At 45.2% G+C, this 24,938-nt stretch overlaps 1 protein-coding gene across 1 annotated transcript in view; it reads right to left on the bottom strand.

Moving 5' to 3' along the window:
• Positions 1-24,938, bottom strand: part of FAT3 (FAT atypical cadherin 3) — a 450,350-nt gene that overhangs the window by 119,209 nt on the left and 306,203 nt on the right. The window contains 3 exon segments of the mRNA XM_081860894.1: positions 6,349-6,446; positions 6,886-7,096; positions 12,044-12,358. Of these exon segments, the coding sequence (XP_081717020.1) occupies positions 6,349-6,446; positions 6,886-7,096; positions 12,044-12,358 (624 nt within the window).

Raw genomic sequence — 24,938 nt, 5'->3', positions numbered from 1 at the left:
GCAGTAAGGTTTCGCGCCGAGAGGGGAGGCGCAGACTGGGCATCAAGACATTACTTTGCTGGGGAAAGTTTAAGCCCCGCCCACTCACGGATTCTGCCAGTGAATGAGCCAGCCACGGGAGAGAGGCGCTCTGGCGCACGGGAGAGTGGCGCACGGGAGAGCCAGTGTGGTGTAGTGGTTAAGAGCGGTAGACTCCTAATCTGGTGAACCGGGTTCGCGTCTCCGCTCCTCCACATGTAGCTGCTGGGTGAGCTTGGGCTAGTCACACTTCTTTGAAGTCTCTCAGCCCCACTCACCTCACAGAGTGTTTGTTGTGGGGGAGGAAGGGAAAGGAGAATGTTAGCCGCTTTGAGACTCCTTCGGGTAGTGATAAAGCGGGATATCAAATCCAAACTCTTCTTCTTCTTCTTCTGGGCAGATAAAGTTTATTTTTGCATCAAAAGAAAGGCTTTCACAGCCGAGCAGGGAGGTAATTGCCTGCTTGCTCTCGAGCAACCCCTTGGAAACCTAACAGCTGGTATAAAATTAGGTTGCATAAAAATCTGGAGTAAATTAAATCCTTTTGCATCATTATTTGTAGGGGATTACTTGTTCTGCAGTGGTCCCCAAACTGTGGCCTGTGGACCACTGAGTTTCAATAATGGTGGTCTGTGGTGCGCCCATGAAGAACACATACAACCTAAATTCTGTGGGATTTGAATTGTAATACTACAAAATGCCATATAAGAAATAAAAGAAGAGTTTTAAATGCCATTAAGAAGGATACAGCATCCAGCACAGAACATTGTAACTGCTACAAAGGGCAGAAAAATCATCAAGTGGTCTGCCAGAACCCTCAGCAATTTTCAAGTGGTCCGTGGGAAAAGAAATTGGGAACCACTGTTCCACTGGAATGTTACATTCAGCAGAAGCAATGATTGCCTTATTGAAGAGTTTGTGCTGGGAGGTTAATTTCATTTCAGGATGCAGATCTGCAATAAAGATTAGCGATCCTGTCAAAAAGAAAGGGGAAAAAAGTTCCTGTGGCATCCTGCTTCCTGAAATTGGGATGGCAGGTCCAGAATGAAACTGCAAATAAGGCCTGCCAATCGACTTCTTTTATCTGTTTGTTTAATCAATTGCTTTTGTAGTTCAGCATTAATGCTAGGCAATTGGAATTTAAATTAGTGTAAGGTAAAATAAATTAACGTTTGTGCTTGTGTGTGTGTGTGTGTGTGTGAAATCATTGATTCCACCTTCTCCTTTTGAGATTTTATTTGCTTCATCTCTTTTGGCTGCAAGCAACTCTGCCTAGACCTCAAAAATAATCCCTCTTCAGATCAGAATACTAGAACAATAAGAACTATAAAACTCACAAGAGCTTCTCTTCAGGATGAAGCAGAAGCTCTGAAAGCAGTGAATGAAGAATTATTGCTGGTTAGGGAAAGGAAAAAGAGCTTTGTCAGAAGCCCACAGATAGAAGCCACAGAGAATACCCTTCCTCAAATACATTGCTTTATTGTGGCTGAGCTCAGCCCTATATTCCACTCACCCTGAATGCTTTTTTAACTGCGAGAATTACTAAAATCAATTCTGGAACTAGAACCATGGATGCTCTGCCACAGTGGTCAGTTCCTCTGCATCCCCTTTCTCATGATAATGTGCATTAATAAAACATTGAAGAAAACCAACCATGGTAGAATCCTACATACAGCTGCATACCAACTCTTTACCTGTAGTGTGCCCATGCTATCCTGCATCTAGGTAAAACACCACAGAAAAGTAATTTTTATATAAACCAGCTTGTACAATAGTCTGCTTTCCACAGGAATTTCGCAATGCAGTGCTTTAGTAAAACACTGCAAGAAAAGAACCTTGATGCAATTACAGATACAATCTCATCAAAGTAAAATAAAAAAAATAAAAAATTGGAGTGTGTTTTCCAAGTACATTGGTGCACTGGCCGGCCTATGCAGAGCAGGGTGTGGGGGTGTGTAGGTGCAGCCAGGTACACTTGCTCTAGGCCTTGGAGGGCTAAGCTGGCCAGGACGCCACACCGGGGGCCTGCTGGACTTGCCCTGTAATGGCAAGAATGTCCTGTTGCCTCCCAGATGACCGGGGATTCCTGCCTTGGGCCTCAGACAAGCTCTGCAGGGGCCTGTGCACTGGCAATGCTAATGGGGTGATGTGAATGAACAATGGAGGATTTTAACAAAAGCAGGTAATTGAAGCATCCAAAATTCAGGGGGAATTTGGATGCAGCTATGCTGAGTTTTGGGATGCGGGTGGCACTGTGGGTTAAACCACAGAGTCTAGGACTTGCCGATCAGAAGGTCGGCGGTTCAAATCCCCGCGACGGGGTGAGCTCCTGTTGCTCGGGCCGTACTCCAGCCAACCAACCCAGCAGTTTGAAAGCACGTCAAAGTGCAAGTAGATAAATAGGTACCGCTCTGGCGGGAAGGTAAATGCCGTTTCCGTGCACTGCTCTGGTTCGCCAGAAGCAGCTTAGTCATGCTGGCCACATGACCCAGAAGCTGTACGCCGGCTCCCTCGGCCAATAAAGCGAGATGAGCACCACAACCCCAGAATCGGTCACGACTGGACTAGGGGTCCGTTTACTTTACCTTTATGCTGAGTTTTGGAGGCACTCTGGAGGAGAAAGGCTTTGGAAGTACCTGCACCTTGAAGGATTGCAGGGATGAGCCCAAAAGGACATCCCCACAGTTAAGACTGAGCTTTGGAGGTGCTCAGAAGCAGAGAGAGAGACCCCAAACCCAGCATGAGGTCAGAGGAGAGTCCTTGCCCATCTTTAACTGTACGCTTACTACAAATGCACACACAAGGACAAGAGGAATGCTCTCCATTTATGTATCTCTACCACTGTTGTTTCAGTTTTTGTAGAAACCTGACCACAGTAGTTTTGCATTCTTTCCATAAACAACTTATGATTCTGAAATTCGGTTCACAAAGATGAAAAGCAGCGCATTTTAGTAAATCTAGCAGAGGAAAACTGGCAGGCCTGGGATTTGGAAACTGGCTTCTAGTTGCATTTTGCAGACTGTTAATCCAGCTATGCTGCAAGCTCAGACTGACAGGCCAGTATTTCAAATACCTGAATGCTATTTTTGCCTTTATTGTTTCGTGCCTGCTTTCGAACACTCTTCAGTGGCATATGGGATAGAATCCTAGCATCCATTGCTGTTAGTGGGAAATGTAATCACCTAGTTTAAGTCACAGGTGGGCCAGTCATGTGCCCAAGCTGCTCCACCGTGGCCTCTTCCAGTCAATCTGCTTTTAGCCCACATGGTGAGCCATTTGTCTTGAGGTGCTCATCGGGGAGATGCCACACATTTTACTGCACCGCTACAAACTTACATTTCAGAGGCTCTGTAGTTGCATGCCTTCTGCAGAGCAGACTGAGACAGCACCTTGCTGGCCCATTTGATGTCATCGGGCCAACTGATAATCTGTTCATTTTGCTCTTCCTGCCGCCCAACCCTTCCTCCTTTTCTACTGTGCCTATTAAATTACAAACCATCCTGTCAGGAACCTGTCTATCCCCTCCTTTGTGAAGCACTCTGTAGAATTTAAAAGTGCTAAATAAATAATAAAAGGGTGATTCATTATTCCAGGAGTGCTGAGCTGCTGTTGATGCATTTACATGACAGCTGCTTTCCTCTCTGTTGATCCTGCCAGGGCTTTTACGTTTGTTCTTTAGGAGAAACTGGCACAGGTGACATCGGGTGTTTGGGTGGCCAGCAAAAGTAATCACAATCCAGGAATCCCAAATTTGGCCCTCCAGCTGTTTTGGGACTACAATTCTCATCATCCCTGACCACTGGTCCTGTTAGCTAGGGATGATGGGAGTTGTAGTCCCCAGCTGGAGGGCTGGGTTTGGGGATGCCTGGCCCAGACCATCTAGCCCACAGGTGGAAAACATTTTTCCTACAGTAGGTTTTTTTCCTATTCAATATCACACATCCATCCTCCATCCAGACTTGCAAGAATCATTTTCAGAGTTTAAAGATGCATCCCCCAAAAGGCAAAAATGTTCAGGGCACAAAGCAGAGGTATTGAAGGATGTGGCCCGAGGCAGCAACTTTCTCCAGGTGTTCTCCAGATGTTTATTTATTTATCTAAATTACTTCTGTACTGCTTTGCGTTTTCTTAAAAAACACATGCCTCTAAGCGAGTTTAGAACTTATCATATCACCTGCTTTTTAAATCTGTGGGTCTTTGTATTATTATTTTTGAGGATGCCAAGGACTGAATCTGGGATTTTCTGCATGCAAAGCATGTACTCCACCCCTGAGCTAAGGCTGTCTCCCAACACATAAAGGTTACACTGGAATCAGGGAAACAGTTGGCATGACTTCTCTCCTCTCCGACTTTCTTTCCCTAACTCAGCTGATGTTGCACCCGCTATTTATAAATAGGAGAAATCACCTGGCCGTGTCTCTGATTCAGCATGCATCCACGAGGAGGCAATTTAGCAATATCAGCTGCAATCTCAAACGCTCTGGAGTGCTTGTTGAGTCCTGCTACAGTCAGCAGGATTTAGAAATATGCAAACCCTTCATATGCAAACAGCATCCTTCATTTGTAACACACCTGCCAATCTAGCACAGAATCAGACTCCCGGCTTCCCCCTTTCTCTATCTGTCCTCTTCTCTTTACCCACACTTTTTTAAAAAAACAGTGGTTACACTTAAGTTTTTTTAGTACAGCCTTATGAACAGCTACTTGCCTGGCCACCTGAGGCAAGGAACAATGGCCTCCAGGCGACCAAACCAAGCAACTTTTACAAAAGGTCTGGTTCAGTCCTCTTCCCCACTTCCTCTCTTTGTGACTGTCCAAATCTGTAATATAAATTACTAACAAAGGCACAGGTGGACAAATTGTGTTGTTTTTTTTGGCACTTATGTGTTAAGCTGCCTTTCAACCCAATGTCTCCAGGGTGGTTGGTTAATGAGGTATACGAGAGCAGCTACATATCATATAAAACATTCTAAAAGTAATTTAAAGCACACTATAGTCACTGGCAGCAAAAAAACAGGAGAGGAAGATGATTTGGGCCACCCAAAAGCCCTCCAGAAGAGGGCCACATCTATCTAGAATCAATTAAGGATGGAGCAAGGAAAGCTTTCTAGGAAGGCAATTGAGCTGTTTGGGTTACAGATAGGTAGCCGTGTTGGTCTGCCATAGTCAAAACAAAACAAATTCCTTCCAGTAGCACCTTAAAGACCAACTAAGTCAGTTCTTGGTATGAGCTTTCGTGTGCATGCACACTTCTTCAGTTCTTGGTATGAGTCAGTTCTTGGTATGAGCTTTCGTGTGCATGCACACTTCTTGGTATCTGAAGAAGTGTGCATGCACACGAAAGCTCATACCAAGAACTGACTTAGTTGGTCTTTAAGGTGCTACTGGAAGGAATTTGTTTTGTTTTGAGCTGTTTGGGAACCATCAAGAAGGAAGCCCTGTTCACAGAAGAAGCAAGTTGTCCAAAGGAAATCTCAACACATATATAGGGAGCAGGCAGTCCTAAAGATCTCAAGGGGCCCAGACCATTTAGGGGATTAAAGGTAGAAAAAGAAAAAGAAATTGGAACTTCAAATTGTTGCGATATTGGTAAAATATTTTCCACAATGCTTATTCCAGGCCACATTCCAGGAGCTATTTTTGAACAAGCTGAAGTTCCTTGGGCACTTTTCAAAGGCAGTGTGACGTAGGGCTCCTGCTCAAAATTTCTAGGCACAAGTCCAGGCTTTCCTGGTTTGTATCAGGGTGTTGCCATTGTTTGTTTTTGCTCTGGAGCATTCCCTGTGAAAACTTGCTCTTTACCGATGAATCAGAGCAAATGGCAATCTTCAGAAAACCCAAATTGCTGTTTGTTCCGATTCAGCATTAAAGAGCAGGTCTTCCTGGGGAAAGCAGTGGGGAGCAAAATAATAATAAAAAGCGTTCAGACACAGAACGGGAAGGCATGACTCTGTGCCTGGAAAGCGAGGGGCAAATTTTAAGTGTGGATAAGTCCAAAGTCTAATCTGTCAAGTGGGCTTGTACAAACATTTCCAGGTAGAAACATGTGGAGGCTGACTCTATGGAGTTATTTGCAAGGTCATTCCAAATTATTTAAAAGCTTGGGGTGATTGTGAGTGACAAAACTCTTCACGATTGTCAAGATATACTGTAGTTAGAAAGATTATAGGAATGGCTTACAAATGGCTTCCATTTGTCGTCTCCAAGGTAGCTAGTAAAGATTTAAGTGCAGCTGGCTTCAGACTGCTCTCTTATATGGGTTTTTTTTTCTTTTAAACACAACGCCATCCCCCCAAAAGGTGAATAAATAAGGCAGTTTATAAAGTGTACTGTAGCAAATGTGTTTGTACTGAAGGTACCTTCTGTTGAACAGTTCTGCCCACAAGCTGTCTGTAGGATATAGAACATCTCTCGAGCATGCTTGCCACCTTGAAGCACAGCAGTCGGAAGCAGAAAAAAAAGAACCGAGATAACAGAATGCAAGAGGAAAAAATAAAAGCGTGAAGAGAAAAGAGAGAGAGAGAAATGAGGGACAGCCAATCTAAGTTACCATCAAAATACATTTAGAAATGGGATTAGCAAACTATGGCCAGAGAATTTAAATGACAGACAACATTAGGATTGCAAGTCAATCACATATTATGGAAGAGAAAAAGGAACAATCCAGCCATAAAAGCTTAGCTAAGGCATCATAACCAAAGCATGACAAAGTAGTATATTAAGTTAGCCATTTTCAAGTACAGCACCACAAATGCAGTCTTAATTCCGGGGAGCTAATCCCTTGTTAGTTTCCTCCTTATCAAAATCCACACCACACTTATTTCCTCCTGCTTGGAAGATGCCCATTGGCACCATGCCCACGCTTACCGACAATGTCAAACCACAGCGGGATGTTGGCAGGTTGCACCGAGACCACGCCAACGATCTCCGTCACTCGGTCGCTTTCCATGACGGTGAAGTTGTAGAAGGGCTCGTCGAAAGTCAGTGGGATGGGGGAAGGCAACGGTTTCTTAATCCACTCAATGTGGAGGCGAGCGGTCGAAGATTTCTGCGGCCGCCCATTGTCAACGGCTTTTATCTGTTGCACATGGAGAGAGGGAAAGAAGGCAGGTAACAATCTGGCAGACTCCTTTCTGAATAGAATCTATGCGTATTTCTCTCTCTCTCTCTGAAACAGTCCACAACTTTCAGTTTTCCAGATGTGAGTCATAGCTGAAAGATGATTTGCCTGTGCCCAGTGCCAAATTCAATCATAAGGTTTCTGTTTTGGTGGTTGGTAAAAAATTACACACACACACACATACACACACACACACACACACACACACACACTTGGAAGGGACAACAAGGGTCATCTAGTCCAACCCCCTGGAATGCAGGAATCTTTTGCCCAATGCAGGGCATGAACTCACAACCCAAGATTAAGAGTCTCGTGCTCTACCGACCGAGTTACCCTTTGGTTAAAGCAGGGATAGAGAACCTGTTTTCAGCCCAAGGGCCACATTCACTTCTGTGCAGCCTTTAAGGGGCCACATGGTAGTGGTGGGTGGGGCCAAAGGCAAATGTGGGCGAAGCAACAACAGGAAAGAGCTGTATGCAGATATGCTGCCCCAAATACTGTCACTTTACTCCCATGATCTTCTGGGTTAAAGGGGGTGCAAACAGATTTTTCTCTGGACCCAAATAACGCAGAAATGAGTGCCAAACATGCACTATACCGTATGACTACATTTTGAGTGGGGGTTACGTTTTGGGTTTACTTGTTACATGCAAAAACACGCACAGTCAAAGCACCCTCTTGGAACTGCCCCCGCATGACCATCCTTTCTACAGCTGGGCACCGAGTTGTCCTTGCCCCCCAAGCAAGGCTCTGGGGTGGTCTTGCAAGATCTGGTGGTGCTGGTCCAAGTTCCTGCGAGGTCTTAAGAGAGCATCCAACCTCGGTGTGCAAGGCAGAGAGCTTAAAAGCTGAAGGCAGCCCTGTTCAGGGAAGCTTGTAATGTTTAATGTTTATAATGTTTGATGTCGTATTGTGTTTTAATTAGTTGGAAGCTGCCTAGAGTGGCTGGGGTAACCCAGTCAGATGGGTGGCATATAAATATATTATTATTATTTCCATGCTGATAAAACCCTGTGCAAAAATAACTTTTAAGCTCCTTCCTTCCTGTGTTTAACTTGTGTGATTTCAACCAAACAGCCTTCAACCATGCAAGGTTGAAATTAAATGTGAGTAAGATGCGATCCTACTGTATTCCATTCATTTTCCGGAAGTGGCTTTTGTGTGATGTGAAAGCTCAGATATACTGTAATGCTGAAATGTCAGGGGAATAGACTAAACTGTTGTGTGAATGCAGCCTAAGCTTCTATCCCATGCCAAAGAGGAAACATTGCGTATGGATCTGTAGCTGGGCTAATTGTTTAAGTGCGGTGCCAGAAGTACCATAACTCAGCTGCTGTCTTGGAAGGTGGCTACAAGAACCCATCCTGCTTATTTTCATTCTAATGAAGATCCATCCCGTATGCTTGGTGGTGGAAATTCCAGGTAAAGTGCTCCTCTTGGGTGAAGATGCCACAGGACGAATTCACAGGTTTAGAACTAGGGCAAGACTGGAGAACCTGGAACCTCCCAGGTATTGCTGGACTACAACTCTCATCAGCCCTTGCCTGAATAGAGCAGGCATGGCCAAACTTGGCCCTCCAGCTGTTTTGGGACTACAACTCCCATCATCCCTAGCTAACAGGACCAGTGGTCAGGGATGGTGGGAATTGTAGTCCCAAAACAGCTGAAGGACCAAGCTTGGCCATGCCTGCCATAGGCAGAGGAAGCTGGAGACTGTGGTGTGGTGTAGTGGTTAAGAGCAGTGGACTCGTAATCTGGTGAACAGGGTTCGATTCCCCGCTCCTCCACATGCAGCTGCTGGGTGACCTTGGGCTAGTCACACTTCTTTGAAGTCTCTCAGTCTCTCAGCCTCACTCACCTCACAGAGTGTTTGTTGTGGGGGAGGAAGGGAAAAGAGAATGTTAGCTGTTTTGAGATTCCTTCGGGTAGAGATAAAGCGGGATATCAAATCCAAACTCCTCCTCCTACTATTGTAGTCCAACAACGGCAGAGGTCCCCCCTCCCAATGTGGTACATGGACAAATGCGTATAGACAGGGAGCAACATCAATTATACCTAGACCACAAGAGGGAGAAAACTTTGGTCTGGCATGTGAAAACGCAGCTTCATATGTTCCTCAGTACAGATCAGAAATAGGGAACTTTAAGCCTGGGGGCCGAATGTGGTCGTGCAGCCTTCTCTATCCTGCACCCCCGGACTTTCCCCATGCTATATGTTCAATTGCTCTGCTTTGCAACCTCCTTGAGTGTGTCTGTCTGGGGTGGGGGTGGGGAACTGTGTCCTTGAACTGCAGCACTGCCTCTTCCTTGCCTAGATGGGGAGATGTGTGTGATATGAGGTCCATGAACAAACATCTGACTTTCTTGTAAGTTGGAAGGCAGCCCGCTGTGAGTCACAGCTGTTGCTTCACTCACTTTTGCCACCGACCACAACCCCTGGCAGCTTGCCCAGCGGAGGATCTTGCTCTCTTATTAAGTTTGTGTACGTAGGTTTTCCACATCCCAGGTAATGCAGAGGATGGGGCTGCATTTTGAAATCTGCTCACGCTTGGGCAAATCTCTAAATTAATGCTCTATACGACTCGTGGCAGAGCTGAGGGCACCAGGCTCACGTTTTATGGCTATGTTAAACCGCAGTGGGGTGGGAGAGGTTTGCAGGGAGGCCAATCCAGCAATTTCCGCCACCCTGTGGCTTCCCATGATCGGGAATTTTTGCCTTCTCTCTTTAGTAGGTATTGCTGTCTCTAATAAGGGCTGCTATCCAAAGCAGTTGGGTCTGCATAAAAAGGGGGGCTTCATAGCTGCAGCTGAGCCACTCCGAGGGGCAAATTCCCACCAGCAGCCAAACCAGGGGGCTGAAAGGGGACAGCTAGATTCGGCACTCTGTGTGGAGAGTGGGTTGCCGTTCATTAAACCAGATCCCAAAGAGAGAAATCTCCTTTTCTGCTTCACAGTGTGAGTCGTGAAAAGCACCTGCTTACAGTGTTGTTTACTCTCACTTGGAAATCGCTGATAAGGCTTTTAAAAAAGATGGGGTGAGTGGGGGGGGGGGGGTTGGAGAAGCTATCGATCTGCATGGCAGACCACCAAACACCTGTGCCCACTCAATACTTCACTGTTTACCATTTGCTTAGGTTCCTCCTCGGTCTATTTCAAACCCATGTAAAATTGTTCCAGCGAAAAACACTCCAATTAAACATTCTGTGTTAAGGCGAGTCTGCCAAGTGCTTTTTATATTCATTAAAGTCTGAAAATTCTTACATATATTTTTAGGGAAAACAATCTATTTGAATGCTCAGTTTGATTGAGGACACCTGAATTTGACTTAGTGAGATGCTTCTGGCAAAGTATGTTGTTGCCAATGAAAGCTGTTGTTGAAATACTCTTGCCAGTTTGTAAAATGGCGCAGGACTTAGGAGTCGCCCACACTTCTGCTCGTCCCTAGAAAACATGGCTATCAGCGGTTTTCTGCTTGACCTACAATTTCTAAGCATGGGTCCAAGCAGTTTCCCCCTTGCCCCACTCCTATCCCAGGGAAAACTTGCTCTTGAATCAGAGCAAATGTCAATCCAAAGAAAACCCAAATGGCTGCTTGCTCCCATTGGGCACTAAAGAGCAGTTTCCCTGAGAGAAAGCAGAGGGACAGAAGGAAGTATGGATAAGCCTTTAGTCACAGGAAAATAAACTACATGGAGCTACCTTTGAAGGTGAAAATAAACTACATGGAGCTACCTTTGAAGGTGAGTTGGAAACCTCAGCTAATCCAGAATGTGGCAGCTAGACTGGTGACTGGGAGTGGCCACTGGGACCTCATAACACCGGTCTTGAAAGACCTACATTGGCTCCCAGTACGTCTCCTAGCACAATTCAAAGTGTTGGTGCTGACCTTTAAAGCCATAAATGGCCTCGACCCTGTATACCTAAAGGAGTGTCTCCAACCCCAACGTCCAGCCTGGACATTGACGTCCAGCTCCAAGGGTTCCCTCACTGCGAAAAGTGAAGTTACAGGGAACCAGGACAAAGGACCTTCTTGGTAGTAGCGCCCGCCCTGTGGAACGCCCTCCCATCAGATGTCAAGGAGATAAAGAACTACACATTTTTTAAGAAGACATCTGAAAGTTTCTCCCACTACCTGCTACCTCATCCTCCAAACTGGAGAGATTAAGACCTTCAAAGTGCAAAGCATTTGCTCTACCTGTGATTTGTAGAGGCTCAGAGGTTAGTGGCTCTGGAGGTGCCAATTCAAGGAGCCCAACAGACCTCGCCATGATGTTTGGGCCTGGATCCAACCCTTCTGATGCCATTGGTCCAACTGCTGCTTCATGCTAATCTAGGTCAGAGTTACAGTCTGGTATGCTGCTCAGGGTCAGATATTATGGCCCCACTGAATGGGGTGTTGTTGACAAGAGGTCCGTGCAGCCCCTCACCCTTTTACCCCGGACTCTAGAGCTCCTGCCCTTCCTCTCCCATGTAACACCCACCCACACCCACCCACACCCACCCACCCACATCATGGATGCCTTAAGGCTTAACCAATGTCCATGAGTGACATTTGTAGCAAGGAGTGCTCTGTCTTTTCAGCTCTCCCCATCTTCTTTTAAAAGGAAGAAATATTTTTGATTTCTTCACTCCCCCCCTCCCCTTGGGAAGCTGGATGGGGAATTGGCAATAGTTGGCACACTTCACCCATTTCCTTCCCCCCACAACCCGCATTGCATGCTTGGGGAAAGCCCCCTGGCATTCAGCAGGAAATCCCAAGGAAACCCAAAATGGTTTTTGTGGTGAACAAGGTGCAGAGTCCTTATAACATCTAGGAAAGTGTGCTGCATAAAACAACACCGAAGGGAAGCCTCCCTATAAAACTCGGAAGTGGTGCACTTGCTCATTTCAATCATGGTTGGCTTACTGTTAAGATGTCGTAGCTCCCGGCTGTGAACTGCTTTCTTGAGGAGACCATCCCAGTCTTCGGGTCAATGAAAAACTTCCCATCGTCATTCCCATCCACGATGCTGTAGGAAATCTCCGCATTGGGGCCTTCGTCCTTGTCGAAGGCAAAGGCTCTGTAGATCGGCTCGCCTCTCTTCTTCCGGTCCCTCTCTGGCAACTTGATCTGGTAGACTTTCTCTGGGAACTGGGGCTTGTTGTCATTCTCATCAAGGACTTGGACCACCAGCCAAACTGTAGACTGCTTGGGAGAGGCGCCTCCATCTGTGACTGTAACCTGAGGGAAGAAAACGGTAACAGCAAAAGGCAAAATGTCCACAGGCATTGTGAAAACTGTTGTGGGAATACAATGAGCCTGAACGTTGGAAAATTTGGGGACAGATAAAAGAAACCACTTCTTCATGTGAGCTGTGGAAGCCCCTCCAACAGGAGGCAGTGGTGGCCGCCATCTTGGATGGTTTTAAAAGAGGACTGGACAAATACATGGAAGAAGAGGCTATCAACAGCTACTAGCCATGATGGCTAAATTCTACACCCACGGTCAGAGGCATTATGCCTCACAATATCAGTTGCTGGGAATCACAGGCAGGCAGAGTTCTGTTACATTTAAGTTTGTGCACTTACCACAAGTATTTGGCTGGACACTCTGAGAATAGGATGCTGGACTAGATGAGCCATTGGCCTGACCTAGTAAGCTTGGCGCTGTGGTCTAAACCAGCCCCACCTGGAGATACTGAGGATTGAGCCCATTGCCTTCTACATGCAGAGCTGAGGACGTGGGTGGCGCTGTGGTCTAAATCATGGAGCCTCTTGGGCTCGCTGATTGGAAGGTTGGCTGTTCAAATCCCTGTGATGGAGTAGCTCCCGTTGCTCTGTTCCAGCTCCTGCCAACCTAGCAGTTCGAAAGCATGCCAGCGCAAGTAGATAAATAGGTACTGCTATGGTGGGAAGGTAAACAATGTTTCTGTGCGCTCTGGTTTCTGTCACAGTGTCCTGTTGCGCCAGAAGCAGTTTAGTCATGCTGGCCACATGACCCAGAAAGCTGTCTGTGGAGAAACACTGGCTACCTCAGACTGAAAAGCGAAATGAGCGCCACAACCCCAGTCGCCTTTAACTGGACTTAACCATCAAGGGGTCCTTTACCTTTACCTTTTACTTATGTTCTCAACATGGGATTCTGTGTAGTTTTGGTCAACCCATGTTGAATTTGATGGGGCTTCTTCCCACATAAGTGTTGCTCTGACTATAGTCCTAATCTGCTTTCTACTGTGGATTTTAAAAACAGGTGGAATACATCATTCATTATTGTCCCTTTTCACACGGAAACAAGAAATCTGTTTTGTTACTCTGTTGTCAAATACAAAATCATATTTACCACAACAATTTAAAGCATGAATTAACTTGAGAGTTATATTTCAGCAGATGCTCACGCCCAAGAGTTTCCTGTACAAAATTTATCAAACAAAATGTTGCATCACACAAAGGACTTTTATATGTGGAATGAAGAGTGCTTGTAAAATGTTTTATATTCCCACAGGAATTCATGCAATCCTACAAGGATGCAAAAGAACAAAATACCAACAGGGTAAAAGGAAAAAAAACACAAAACTGTCCTTCCCTGATGGCTGAGAGGGGGAAACGAAATAGGATTAAGTCTATATTGAACTGTAAAATCAAGGCAGGAAGGCTGCCTGCCTGGCAGAAAGCCCAACTGAAATCAATGAGATTTACTTCTGAGTATACATGTCTAGGATTGCAGCCATAGATGGCTTTGTGGTAGGCCATGACTCAAATCTTTAAATTTTGTAAAGACTAACACGGCTATTCCACTGGAAATCCATTAACTTTGAAAAGGGAACACACAGGGAAGGTAACTTAATTTGGAAATGTCCGCTGATGGCTGAGATATGCCTGTTTACAATGTGCTAACATCTACATGGAAAAATTATGTAAATTTTGGTTCAGCGTGAGGATTGGAAATGCATTATCTACAATATTTTGAACTACTCAAATGCCCAAAAATGCATCAGAATGTATATTTTGAGACAAAATATATTGGGTTGGTTTTTTTGAGAGAGAGAGAAAATAGGTTTAAAAGTAGTATTTAAATTGGGGGGGGGGATGCAGATTAAAGGGGGATGCCACCCCCTTTAAGTCAGAAAAAAACCATGAGGCCATTTCAGTGAATTTGAGCAAATGTTATTTTATTCTGCAGAGACAGAGGGTGTTTTTTTTTGCTTCATTCCCTCCTCTGAACTTCTTGGATCTGACTCGCTACATAAATCAAAATTACAAAACATATAAAGATTGTCAGATTCAACCCCCGCCCCCCTTGGGGATTATTCACAACCACCAGTTTGCACTTTTAAATATAGAAAGATGAGGTGTGTGTGTGTGTTGGGGGGGGGGCAGAGGAAAAGCCAGCTAAATAAACTAACACAGCAGTTACCCAGCAAAGCAATCAGTGTGAAATGGGAGGTCAGAGCAACCAGACTGAGCAAAATACAAGATCTTGGCTCGAAACTATCAAATGCTGCCACTGTGGGAATTGGGTACGTTAGCAGCTTTTTACAAAAGCAGAACCCACGCTATGTTCATGCAAGCAAAAATCCATTTCTGCCTCACTACTGTCATGCTATAAAAAAGTTATTGCTGAAATGGGGGAGGAGAACGCTGAAACATATATGGATTTCATTCTTTTTTCTAAAGTGGCACACATTACTTTTATCTCCTGGCAGCTCTCTGATCTTGCATTATTTATTTCTATGATCTCCCCCACAGTTCAATTATCAGCCATTCCACTTTAGTCTGAAGTCCGGTTGTTAATTTAACTCCTTCTGCTCCCCCTCAGGGTTCGTTCAAATTATTTGCTCAATGAACTGTACTCTAAACCACAAGATCTCTCTCCCTCCCTCTCCCTCTCTCTCTCCATGCAAATTATGCTTCACATCAGAGAAGCTGAAGAAGGCAGAAGCTGAAATGTTTTGCTATAATAATAATAATAATAATAATAATAATAATAATAATAATAATAATAATTGTACCCCGTCCATCAGACTGGGTTACGCCAGCCGCTCTGGGCGGCTTCCAATTTATATACAGTGGTACCTTTGGTTACAAACACTTCTGGTTATGAACACTTCTGGTTATGAGCTCCGCTAACCCGGAAGTAGCTGCTCCCAGTTGCGAACTTTGCTCCAGGATGCGAACGGAAATCACGCGCCGGAGGCCCCATGAGCGAAAGCTCGCCTCAGGATAAGAACGGTTTCGGCTTCAGAACGGACCTCTGGAACGAATTAAGTTCGTAACCAGAGGTACCACTGTAAAAGCATAATAAAACATTACACATTAAATGGCTTCCCTATACAGGGCTGCCTTCAGATGTCTTCTGAAGGTTATATTGTTGCCGATCTTGACATCTGACCGGAGGGTGTTCCACAGGTTGGGTGCCACTGCCGAGAAGGCCCTCTGCCTGGTTCCCTGTGTAACCTCACTTCTCACAGTGAAGGAATCGCCAGAAGGCCCTCGGAGGTGGATCTCAGTGTCCGAGCTCAACGATGTAAGCATTTGATATCTTACAGAAAACCCCTGCCTCATTTCCCCACAGGGGCTACCACATTAAGAAGAGCTGCCAGATATGCCCCACTGTTCCTCAAAGTCCTACTGGTGAGAGGAGAAGTTTAAACCTTTAGTGATGAACTGCAAACAACTGGGATCCACAGCAACAGTACGATCTAACGCTTTGCAACTTCGATGTTTCGCTACACCCACACATTTTCTTATGACACATGTACCTCTCAGCAGGAAAATGGTAAGGTGGGGCAGCAGTGCTCACCTGACCTCCTGAAAGGCAAGTCATTTTCTGCACAGTGGGAAGGAGAGAGGTGAGGCGGCAGGGAGGTTCGTGGTTCAAACACATCAGGAGGAGCACCGGATTGGTTCGGCCTGTGTATTTGCAGGGCATTGACCTCCCTATTGCCTTGCCGCTCTCCATCAGCAGCTTTGCTGTTAGGAGGTCAGGTGACTTCCCCTTCCCTACGCTATTTCCTACAGGTAAAGGGACCCCTGACCATTAGGTCCAGTTGTGACTGACTCTGGAGTTGCGGCGCTCATCTCGCTTTAATGGCCGAGGGAGCCAGCGTACAGCTTCGGGGTCATGTGGCCAGCATGACTAAGCCGCTTCTGGCAAACCAGAGCAGCACACGGAAACGCCGTTTACCTTCCCGCCGGAGCGGTACCTATTTATTTACTTGCACTTTGACGTGCTTTCGAAACTGTGAATTTTGCAAGAACACATTCTTAAGATTCCCAGTAAAAATACAAGGCTCCTTTCCCAATTTAGGAAGAAATGTGTTTACATTTCCCTTCTACATGAAGAAGCACAGCATACCTTTGTTCTGGTTACCTGAAAAGTGTTATGAAGAGTACACAGCCACAGAAATGGATCCGAACAAACGAAGAAGCAAACCTATATGCATGGCCTAGATCTCACTAAACTGGCAAACGTGTCTCTGGACTACATCAGACTGCAGGTGGGGTTTGCACGATTTGAATGGTCCTCCATAGAATCAAATGCATACTGTACATCAGGGGGAAGGGTTTTAGCCAAGGCAGGGACATAAGGCAATATCTTTTATTTGGATCAATTTATGCTGGTGTAGGAACAGGCATACATAATCGTAACGTTTGTCAATTAATCAACAGACCAAGGAATGTTATGCTTTTTAGTGTACATGGGAAATTTTAACACATTTCTTTTTAAGTACTTGGAATCTGACAGCTCATTAATTGCAAAACTGCTTTGCATAGCTGCAGGGGACACAGAGAGGTGTGTGTGTGTCATACAAGTTTTAGAAAATGCACATTTTGATGCACAGTGCAGTTCAAAAGCATCCTCTCCAACCCCCTTTTGAATTAGGTCTCCATTTCTTCCACTTCTACTCCATATCTATCTCAGGGTCAAATCAGGTATGAGTATAAGGGAGCCTTTTAAATGTTTTCTTAAGATCTGCCACGTTTCATTTTGAAAAGCAGCTGCGGAGGCTCTCAACCTGTACTCCATTACGGGGTGAAGGGGGGTTACCCCGTTCCCCCCACACTGTTTTCCGGCAAAAAAAGAAGTCTCGAAGCTTTGTAATAAATAACTTTTCATCACACACAGACACAAACACACACTGTAGTCACTCACACCAAGTTCCAGATCCACCAATCCATTCATGTCTTTCAGCGCAGGAGGGGAATGAACCTGCAATTGATGCTCATTGACTCTCTAAGTTCATTGACACCTTTTTCACCTGTCCTCCTCAAAACTGTGCTGGCAGAAGGTGGGTCTTGTGGGAGGAGAAGAGTGAGAGCCTGAGCAGGATTTTGTGCGGGTAAAGTAATTTTTAGCTCCTCAAATCCTTCCAACCTGTCTGGTTTTTTTGTTTGTTTGTTTGTTTGTTTGTTTTTTTGCCCCACCAAAGGTGGCGACCCCAATTCCTACTCACCTTCCCCACCTTGGAGATTCAGTAAGGAGGTGAGTATCTTGGGGGTACATGTATATTGGTAAACACACGAAGACAAAGGGCATGCGATGAAGGCACACTTTAAGTGGTACTTTTCCTTTAATTGCATTTTTTTTAAAAAGTTATCTGAAGCGACTATGAAATTTCCTTATCGTTGTTGCACTGTAAGTAAAAGTTATGCAAATAAAATAAAAAATAAGTACTGGGCTGCAATTCTATGCGCATCTTGGTGTAAATGCCACTGAACAAGATGAGACTCAACTCTGAGTGAACATGCAGAGAAATGTGCTGTTAGCCAAATACTCTTCTTTACCTTAAAAGCACACGGAGAACAGAAATAAGGACATGGAGGGAAGGGCTGCCAACTGTGAAATGAGAGGAAGGGGGCGAGGTTGCATGGAATTTATTCTTAAGCATTTCAACAGGCAAGAAATTTAGATTTCTGTATCCAGTTATGGCAGTTTTGCAGAGTTGTAGTCGTCTGTTATCACAGCTAGTTATAAATTTCCAATGACTTCCACAATAGGTTCCCCCCCTCCTCCAGGATATTATGTGAGGGCTTACTATTAACTTTACATCCTTCATAAATACACAAATATATATATACACAAGGTGCAAGAAAGAGCTAGTAATATGCTGTGTGGGGTTCATCCACCAAAACAAAACAAAAATGCTCAGCATTTTTTTTCTATTCATTTTTATTGAGAAGAGGCAAATTTGTTGCCATTCTCATCTCTTTTCAAACTGTTCTTATTAATCAAGAGTGTGCTGAGGTGGCAGTATCATTTGAAGATGAGCGAAGTTCAACATTTTGAAGGATGCAGCATTGGGGATAGAGAGAGAGAAAAATTCTGCACCTGCAAGTCAGAATTAGTCTGCAGAGAAAAAATGCAGCAACAACTAAAACCGCTCAAGGGGCCTAATTTAAAGAATTTGAAGAACGAAAACCAGGAGTGTGGCACCAAAGCGTGGAGGGAAACCCAAATGCAAAGTGCAGGGAAAATATATAAATATATAAAGACATCTGAAGGCAGCCCTGTTTAGGGAAGACGGCATTTTTCCATCTCTGCCGTATTAAGCAGTTGGTCCCTTACCTTTCTCGCCCTGATCTGGCCACAGTGACCCATGAGATGGTCCCCTCCAGCCTTGATTACTGTAATTCGCTCTACGCGGGACTGCCCTTGAAGCTGTCCCAGAAACTCCAGCGGGTGCGGAATGCTGCAGCGAGACTCCTTACGGGGTCCTTGCCGTGGGATCACATTCATCCAACGCTTTACCAGCTGCCCTGGCTCCCCGGTGGAGTACAGGGTCAGGTTCAAGGTTCTGGTTTTGACCTTCATAGCCCTATGCAGCCTAGGACCCTCGTACCTACGGGACCGCCTCTCCTGGTATGCCCCGTGGAGGACCTTAAGTTCCATAAATAACAACACTTTGGAAGTCCTGAGCCCTAAAGAGGTTAGAATGGCCTCAAGCAGGGCTAGGGCCTTTTCAGTCTACCACAGGAGATCAGGGCTCTGTGGGATTTGACATCTTTCCGCAGGGCCTGCAAGATGGAGCTGTTCCGCCTGGCTTTTAGACTGGACTCAGTCTGACCCCCCTCTCATTTTTTATTTATTTTTTGATGGAACCCCTTATATGGGATTTTGTATATAAATTTTCCCTCGACTCTTTTTGCTGGCCCATGTAGGACCAGCATGGATAATTGGCCCCGGTGAATATTTGACATTTTCTCCACTTATGATCTTGATTTATGGGCTACCACTAAAACGAGGTTGCATTTTAAGCTGTATTTTAACCTATATTTTAATCAACTATTTGTTTGCTTGCTTGCTTGCTTGCTTGAAAAAGTTTTTACTGTATTTTATATTTGGTGTTAGCCGCCCTGAGCCCAGTCTTGGCCAGGGAGGGCAGGATATAAATTAAAAATGTTTTTAATATTCTGTTGGGAGCCACCCAGAGTGGCTGGGGAGGCCCGGACAGAGGGGCAGGGTATAAGTAATAAATTATTATTATTATTATTATTATTATTATTATTATTATTATTATTATTTATTGCTGGAGCTCAGGCTAGCACAAAAAAGGCTCCCAGGTCATGTCCACTGGCCAGAAATGAGGAAACCAATAACACTTGGAGGTACCACATTGACTACCACTGTAGCCGACAATACTGCAAAGACAAAGAATTTGACCTTGTGAAAGCCCAAAAGCCTGCAAGCGTTCTTTAGAACGTACCTTTAACATCCCACCTGCTTTTAAACTAGCTCCATTACTGCAGGTGACCGAGTTGGGGAAAGCTTTTATATCGAGTATTGATAGTAGGGGAGACATTCTTCTCTTAACTTCCACTGACTCTACTTTGGTGGATAATAGTCATTCAAAACCTCTTGTCTGCGCACTTCGGGGGATAAAATATCTCTCAGCCTGACTCCTCTCAGAGTCCTTGTGCCTGCTGAGAGCTACGCTCAGACTACAAAGCTCATCACATTACCATCTTTTCACAGGCTCATCTACCATTCATTTTCTATTCACGCAACTTGCTTGATTCCAATCTCCTCAGCCAGCGGGAACTAAACACCTTCCCTTCAAAGTTTCCTTAAAATTATGGTGATTGCTGCAGAATTCTAATCTCCTCCCTTTCCAAGCTGCCTGGCCCAGATACGGATAGGACCCCTGACATCACCCCCCCCCCCCAGTAGCAAAGGTAGTTTCAATCCTACAGTCCTTCTCCTTTATTCCTCTATTTCTATGTTTTAAAATGCCTTTCATCTCCTATCCATTTTGCATATGACTGGGGAAAAAACAACATCATTTTACAAGCTGGTAAACTATCAAATTTGACTGAATCCCCAAGAAATGGAAATCCATTCTTCAGCTGCTGTGCTGAAGTGAGTCTAAGCCTCTTTAGTTGGAAGTATGCATTGCTGAGCTCAATGAGACTCACTGCTGAGTAAATGTGTGGACCTTTACTGCACATTGTGGGCAGCCTGTGGGCTAATTTCAAAAGCCCTTTGCAAGTACGGACGGACATTCAGTTTCAGATCTCCAACTCAGTCCTCCACATAAGTTTGCAACTCTTTTTTACGTCTTCATGCAAATTCATCAGCCGTGAGATGTCTAATACACACCTTTTTGAAGATCCTTTGGCCTAATGCGCAAAGCAATTTCCCCTTAAAATGATGCATTTTTTTGCGTTATAGTCACAGTATCTCTGCATTTACATGCATCCTTTTAACCACAGTCTGGAGAACTTACAGAAGTACAAACTTGGAAGAATGGCTATGTTTTGTTTTGTGCATTGTTTCAGTGAGGAAAGATTTGGTGAGCTCACTTTTAAATGCAAGCTGAACCGAGTTTCTTTCCCTGTTACCCCTATCTGTAAGTGATCACTTCAGACACCTTTCAAGGGTGATCTGTCCTTTCCCAGCAGCCACCTGGCTATGAAGACAGAGGGGGAGAGAAGGGGTGTCAGAAAGGAGAGCAAAGCAAGGATCAGAGAGGGTGTCAGAAAGATGGAGAGCAAAGAGGCTAGCTCTTTAGCTGAGAATCCTGAGGTCCCTTCCAACTCTACAATTCTGTGATAGTCCTGCCCACTTTTGACTTCAGAAACAACTAGCTTCAGCCCCCCCCCCACTGCCAACCTATTCGCCCCATTTCTCCTGAAGGAACTCAAATTTGGTGTATGCGTGGACATACAGACATTGGCAAACCCTGTGCTACTAGGTTTGTTATCTTCCGCAACGGTGTCTCTGAAAATGTTTACACATCACTTGGGAAGACAGGCGAACTAATGCCAGTGTACTGGAAGAAGCAAAGATTACCAGTTTCGAAGCAATGATTCTTCAACATCAACTTCGTTGGACTGGTCATGTTGTGCGGATGCCTGATTATTGTCTTCCAAAGCAACTACTCTATTCCAAACTTAAAAATGGAAAGCGTAATGCTGGTGGTCAACAAAGAAGGTTTAAAGACTCTCTCAAGGCAAATCTTTAAAAAATGTAGTATAAACACCAACAACTGGGAAACACTGGCCTGCAAGTGCTCCAATTGGAGAACAGCCTTTACCAAAGGTGTCATGGGCTTTGAAGACACTCAAACTCAGGATGCAAGGGAGAAATGTGCTAAGAGGAAGGCACGCTTGGCAAATCCTCAATGTGATCAACTCTCACCCTGAAATCTATGTCGCCACTGTGGAAGGACGTGTGGATCCAGAATTGGCCTCCACAATCACTTACGGACTCACTGTTAAAACCATGTTCACAGAAGACAATCTTACTCGGCTACGAGTGATCGCCAAAGAAAGAAGAAGACTAGGTCACACAAGCAGCAACAATGGCTGGGTACTATAAGTAAGAAAACCAATGCCTTGATAAAGAAAATAAGATCATGTAAGGACTTATAAATGCAGGTTTTGTCTGTACAGATATTTCAATGGAGCTTTCCTTCTGAAATGAGCTTCTTGGCTGCAATCTTAAATTACAGTGTGCTTCCTAGGAAGCAGCAGCTGTTGAAACCAATGGGAGTTGCTCCTGAGCAGTGGCGTAGCGTGGGTTGTCAGCACCCGGGGCAAGGCAAGTAATTTGCGCCCCCTAACCCGTGGATTTGCGCCCCCTAACCCGTGGATTTGCCCTAACCCCAGATGTTGCGCCCGGTGCGGCCGGCCCCCCCTGCACCCCCCACGCTACGCCACTGCTCCTGAGCAAATAAAAGTTTGGGATGGGGGCCTTTCAAGTCCTCCTTGCAGTGCAGTAAAAACAGCTTTAAGTGACATATGGAAAAATAATGACATAGGAGTATGTGGGAAAGGTCACTCAGGTTAGGAATAATGAGATTGCAAATGTCACTGAATACCAAATACATTTTATGCTTCACAAATCTTTTCGCACTGTTAGGCGGAAGCTTTGTTTTGTGTGCTTTTTTCCTTCCCTCAAAAAAAGAGGATTTGAAGAAATGTGTTTGTATCGAAAAATACATGTTTATTTCATAGAAAACTGCTGCTTAAGAAAGAAAAAGCCTTATGGGAGCTGAATTGTAAACATCTCAAAACCCAGAGAGGTGCAGCTGTTTAGTGCCAAATGTAAATGCATAGAAACATACTGCGCATGGGCATTGTCTGTGCAAACCTATGAAAAGGCTGCCTTATACTAAAAGAGACAGTACAGTATTCGGCCATTCTAACTGGGGGAGGCTTTCCATGGTCTAAGTCAAGGGTCAGCAACCTTTTTCAGCTGTGGGCCATTACCGCCCCTCAGACCATGTGGTGGGCCGGACTATATTTGGGGGGGAGGGAATGAACGAATTCCTATGCCCCACAAATAACCCAGAGATGCATTTTAAATAAAAGGACATGTTCTACTCATGTAAAAACACACTGATTCCCAGACCATCCGCGGGCCTGATTTAGAAGGCGACTGGGCCTTAGGTTGCCTACCCCTGGTTTAAGTCACAGGTCTTTTACATCCTCCAGTTAGAGATGCTTGTTAAGTATAGTAATTTAATTCACTGAAATTGTAAATGCTTGAATGCATGACTATGCGTTTAAATTTGATTGGTTGGTAACTGAATTCTAGAGAGTTCTCTAGTAGTCCTCATGTGATCGGCCAACATTGGTCACATGGAAGTCAAGGAGAGACTCCATTTTATGCGAGGCAAGGTGAATGTGTTTTAGAACCCACAGTGAACACTGCTAAGTTGAATAGAGTGTGGAAGTGCTTTTTCTCTGATGGAAAGAAAGAGAGCAAAAGCTGCAGCAGAATATAAAGGTGAAAATCTTTCATAGGAGCTGCAAGGCATGGCCGGTATAAGATACAGAGGGCTGAGTGCTGAGCTCTGGAAAGAAAGGAAAATGCAGTGGTTTGGAAGTTAGAAGAAGCATGTGACTATAAATATTATGTTTTCATTCATCTATAAGTTTCTGCAAGTAAAGCTTCTGAATGATCAAGTCTGGACATTGGTTTAATTTTCAAAGAAGGGTGTCAGTCATGTACAGTGGTACTTCGGGTTACATACGCTTCAGGTTACAGACTCTGCTAACCCAGAAATATTACCTTGGGTTAAGAACTTTGCTTCAGGATGAGAACAGAAATCGTGCTCCGGCGATGCGGCGGCAGCAGGAGGCCCCATTAGCTAAAGTGGTGCTTCAGGTTAAAAACAGTTTCAGGTTAAGAACGGACTGCCGGAACGAATTAAGTACTTAACCAGAGGTACCACTGTATATGATTTGAGCTGCATAGCTGCATTTCTGATACCCTTACTTCAATGCTGGGGACTGCTGTGGAAAAAAATTGATGAGAGATGTGCCCCCCTCTCATTGGGGGCTGCCTACCAGAAATGGCTGAGAGTAGATTCAGCACAGGCAAAACAAAGCATGACACAAAATTAAACTAGGGCAGTGTTTCCCAGCCGGTGTTCTGCGGCACACTAGTGTGCCGCGAGACGTTGCCTGGTGTGCCGTGGGAGGGAGGCTGGCGAGTCGGGCGGCGAGAGGCGGGGCGGCGGCGGCGAGCACACGCGGGGCGGGGAGCGAGCTCCCTCCCACATCCCATCGCCCCGTGCTCCGCGCTGTTGTAGGCCAGCCCTGCGCACCCGGGGGACCTCCCCCCGAGAGCGCAAGGCTTGCGGGCGTCAGCTGGCAGCGCGGAGCACGGGGCGCCCTTCGGAGGACGCCCTGTGCTCCATGCTTGCTGATCAGAAGGTCGACGGTTTGAATCCCCGCCATGGGGTGAGCTTCCGTTGCTCAGTCCCTGCTCCTGCCAACCTAGCAAGTAGATAAATAGGTCCCTCTCCGGCAGGAAGGTAAACGGCATTTCTGTGCTCTGGTTCGCCAGAAGAGGCTTAGTCATGCTGGCCACATGACCCGGAAGCTGTACGCCGGCTCCCTTGGCCAATAAAGCGAGATGAGCGCTGCAACCCCAGAGTTGGCAAAGACTGGAGCTAATGGTCAGGGGTCCCTTTACCTTTACCTTTTAGTGTCTATATTGCTGAATCCACATTCCATCAGGCCATGGCAAAGGTCTGCACCATAATCATGGGGTCTCTCTCTCTCTCTCTCTCTCTCTCTCTCTCTCTCTCTCTCACCGTCCCCCTCCTCCTCACTTTAAAAAGGATTAGGCATAGGTGGCATAAATCTGTAACCAGCCCTATACATTACAAATCTCCCTGCATTACTTTTCTCCCAAGTTATTCGGAAGAAAGGAACAGATTAATTAAGTACTGACATTTTTATTCTTTTGGATATATTCATTCAGAAACTCCTATAGGGCTATTCGGAATCAGCACATTTCTCAGAAAGATAGATAGAAAAAAATAATAACATACTACCCTACAAACTATCTTTGTAATGTGACAGGTTAG

This window comes from Podarcis erhardii (genome assembly GCF_964252035.2).
Source record: "Podarcis erhardii genome assembly, chromosome: 4".
Taxonomy (NCBI): domain Eukaryota; kingdom Metazoa; phylum Chordata; class Lepidosauria; order Squamata; family Lacertidae; genus Podarcis; species Podarcis erhardii.
The sequence above is the reverse complement of the archived record's forward strand: the minus strand, read 5'-3'. Positions and strand labels throughout refer to the sequence as shown.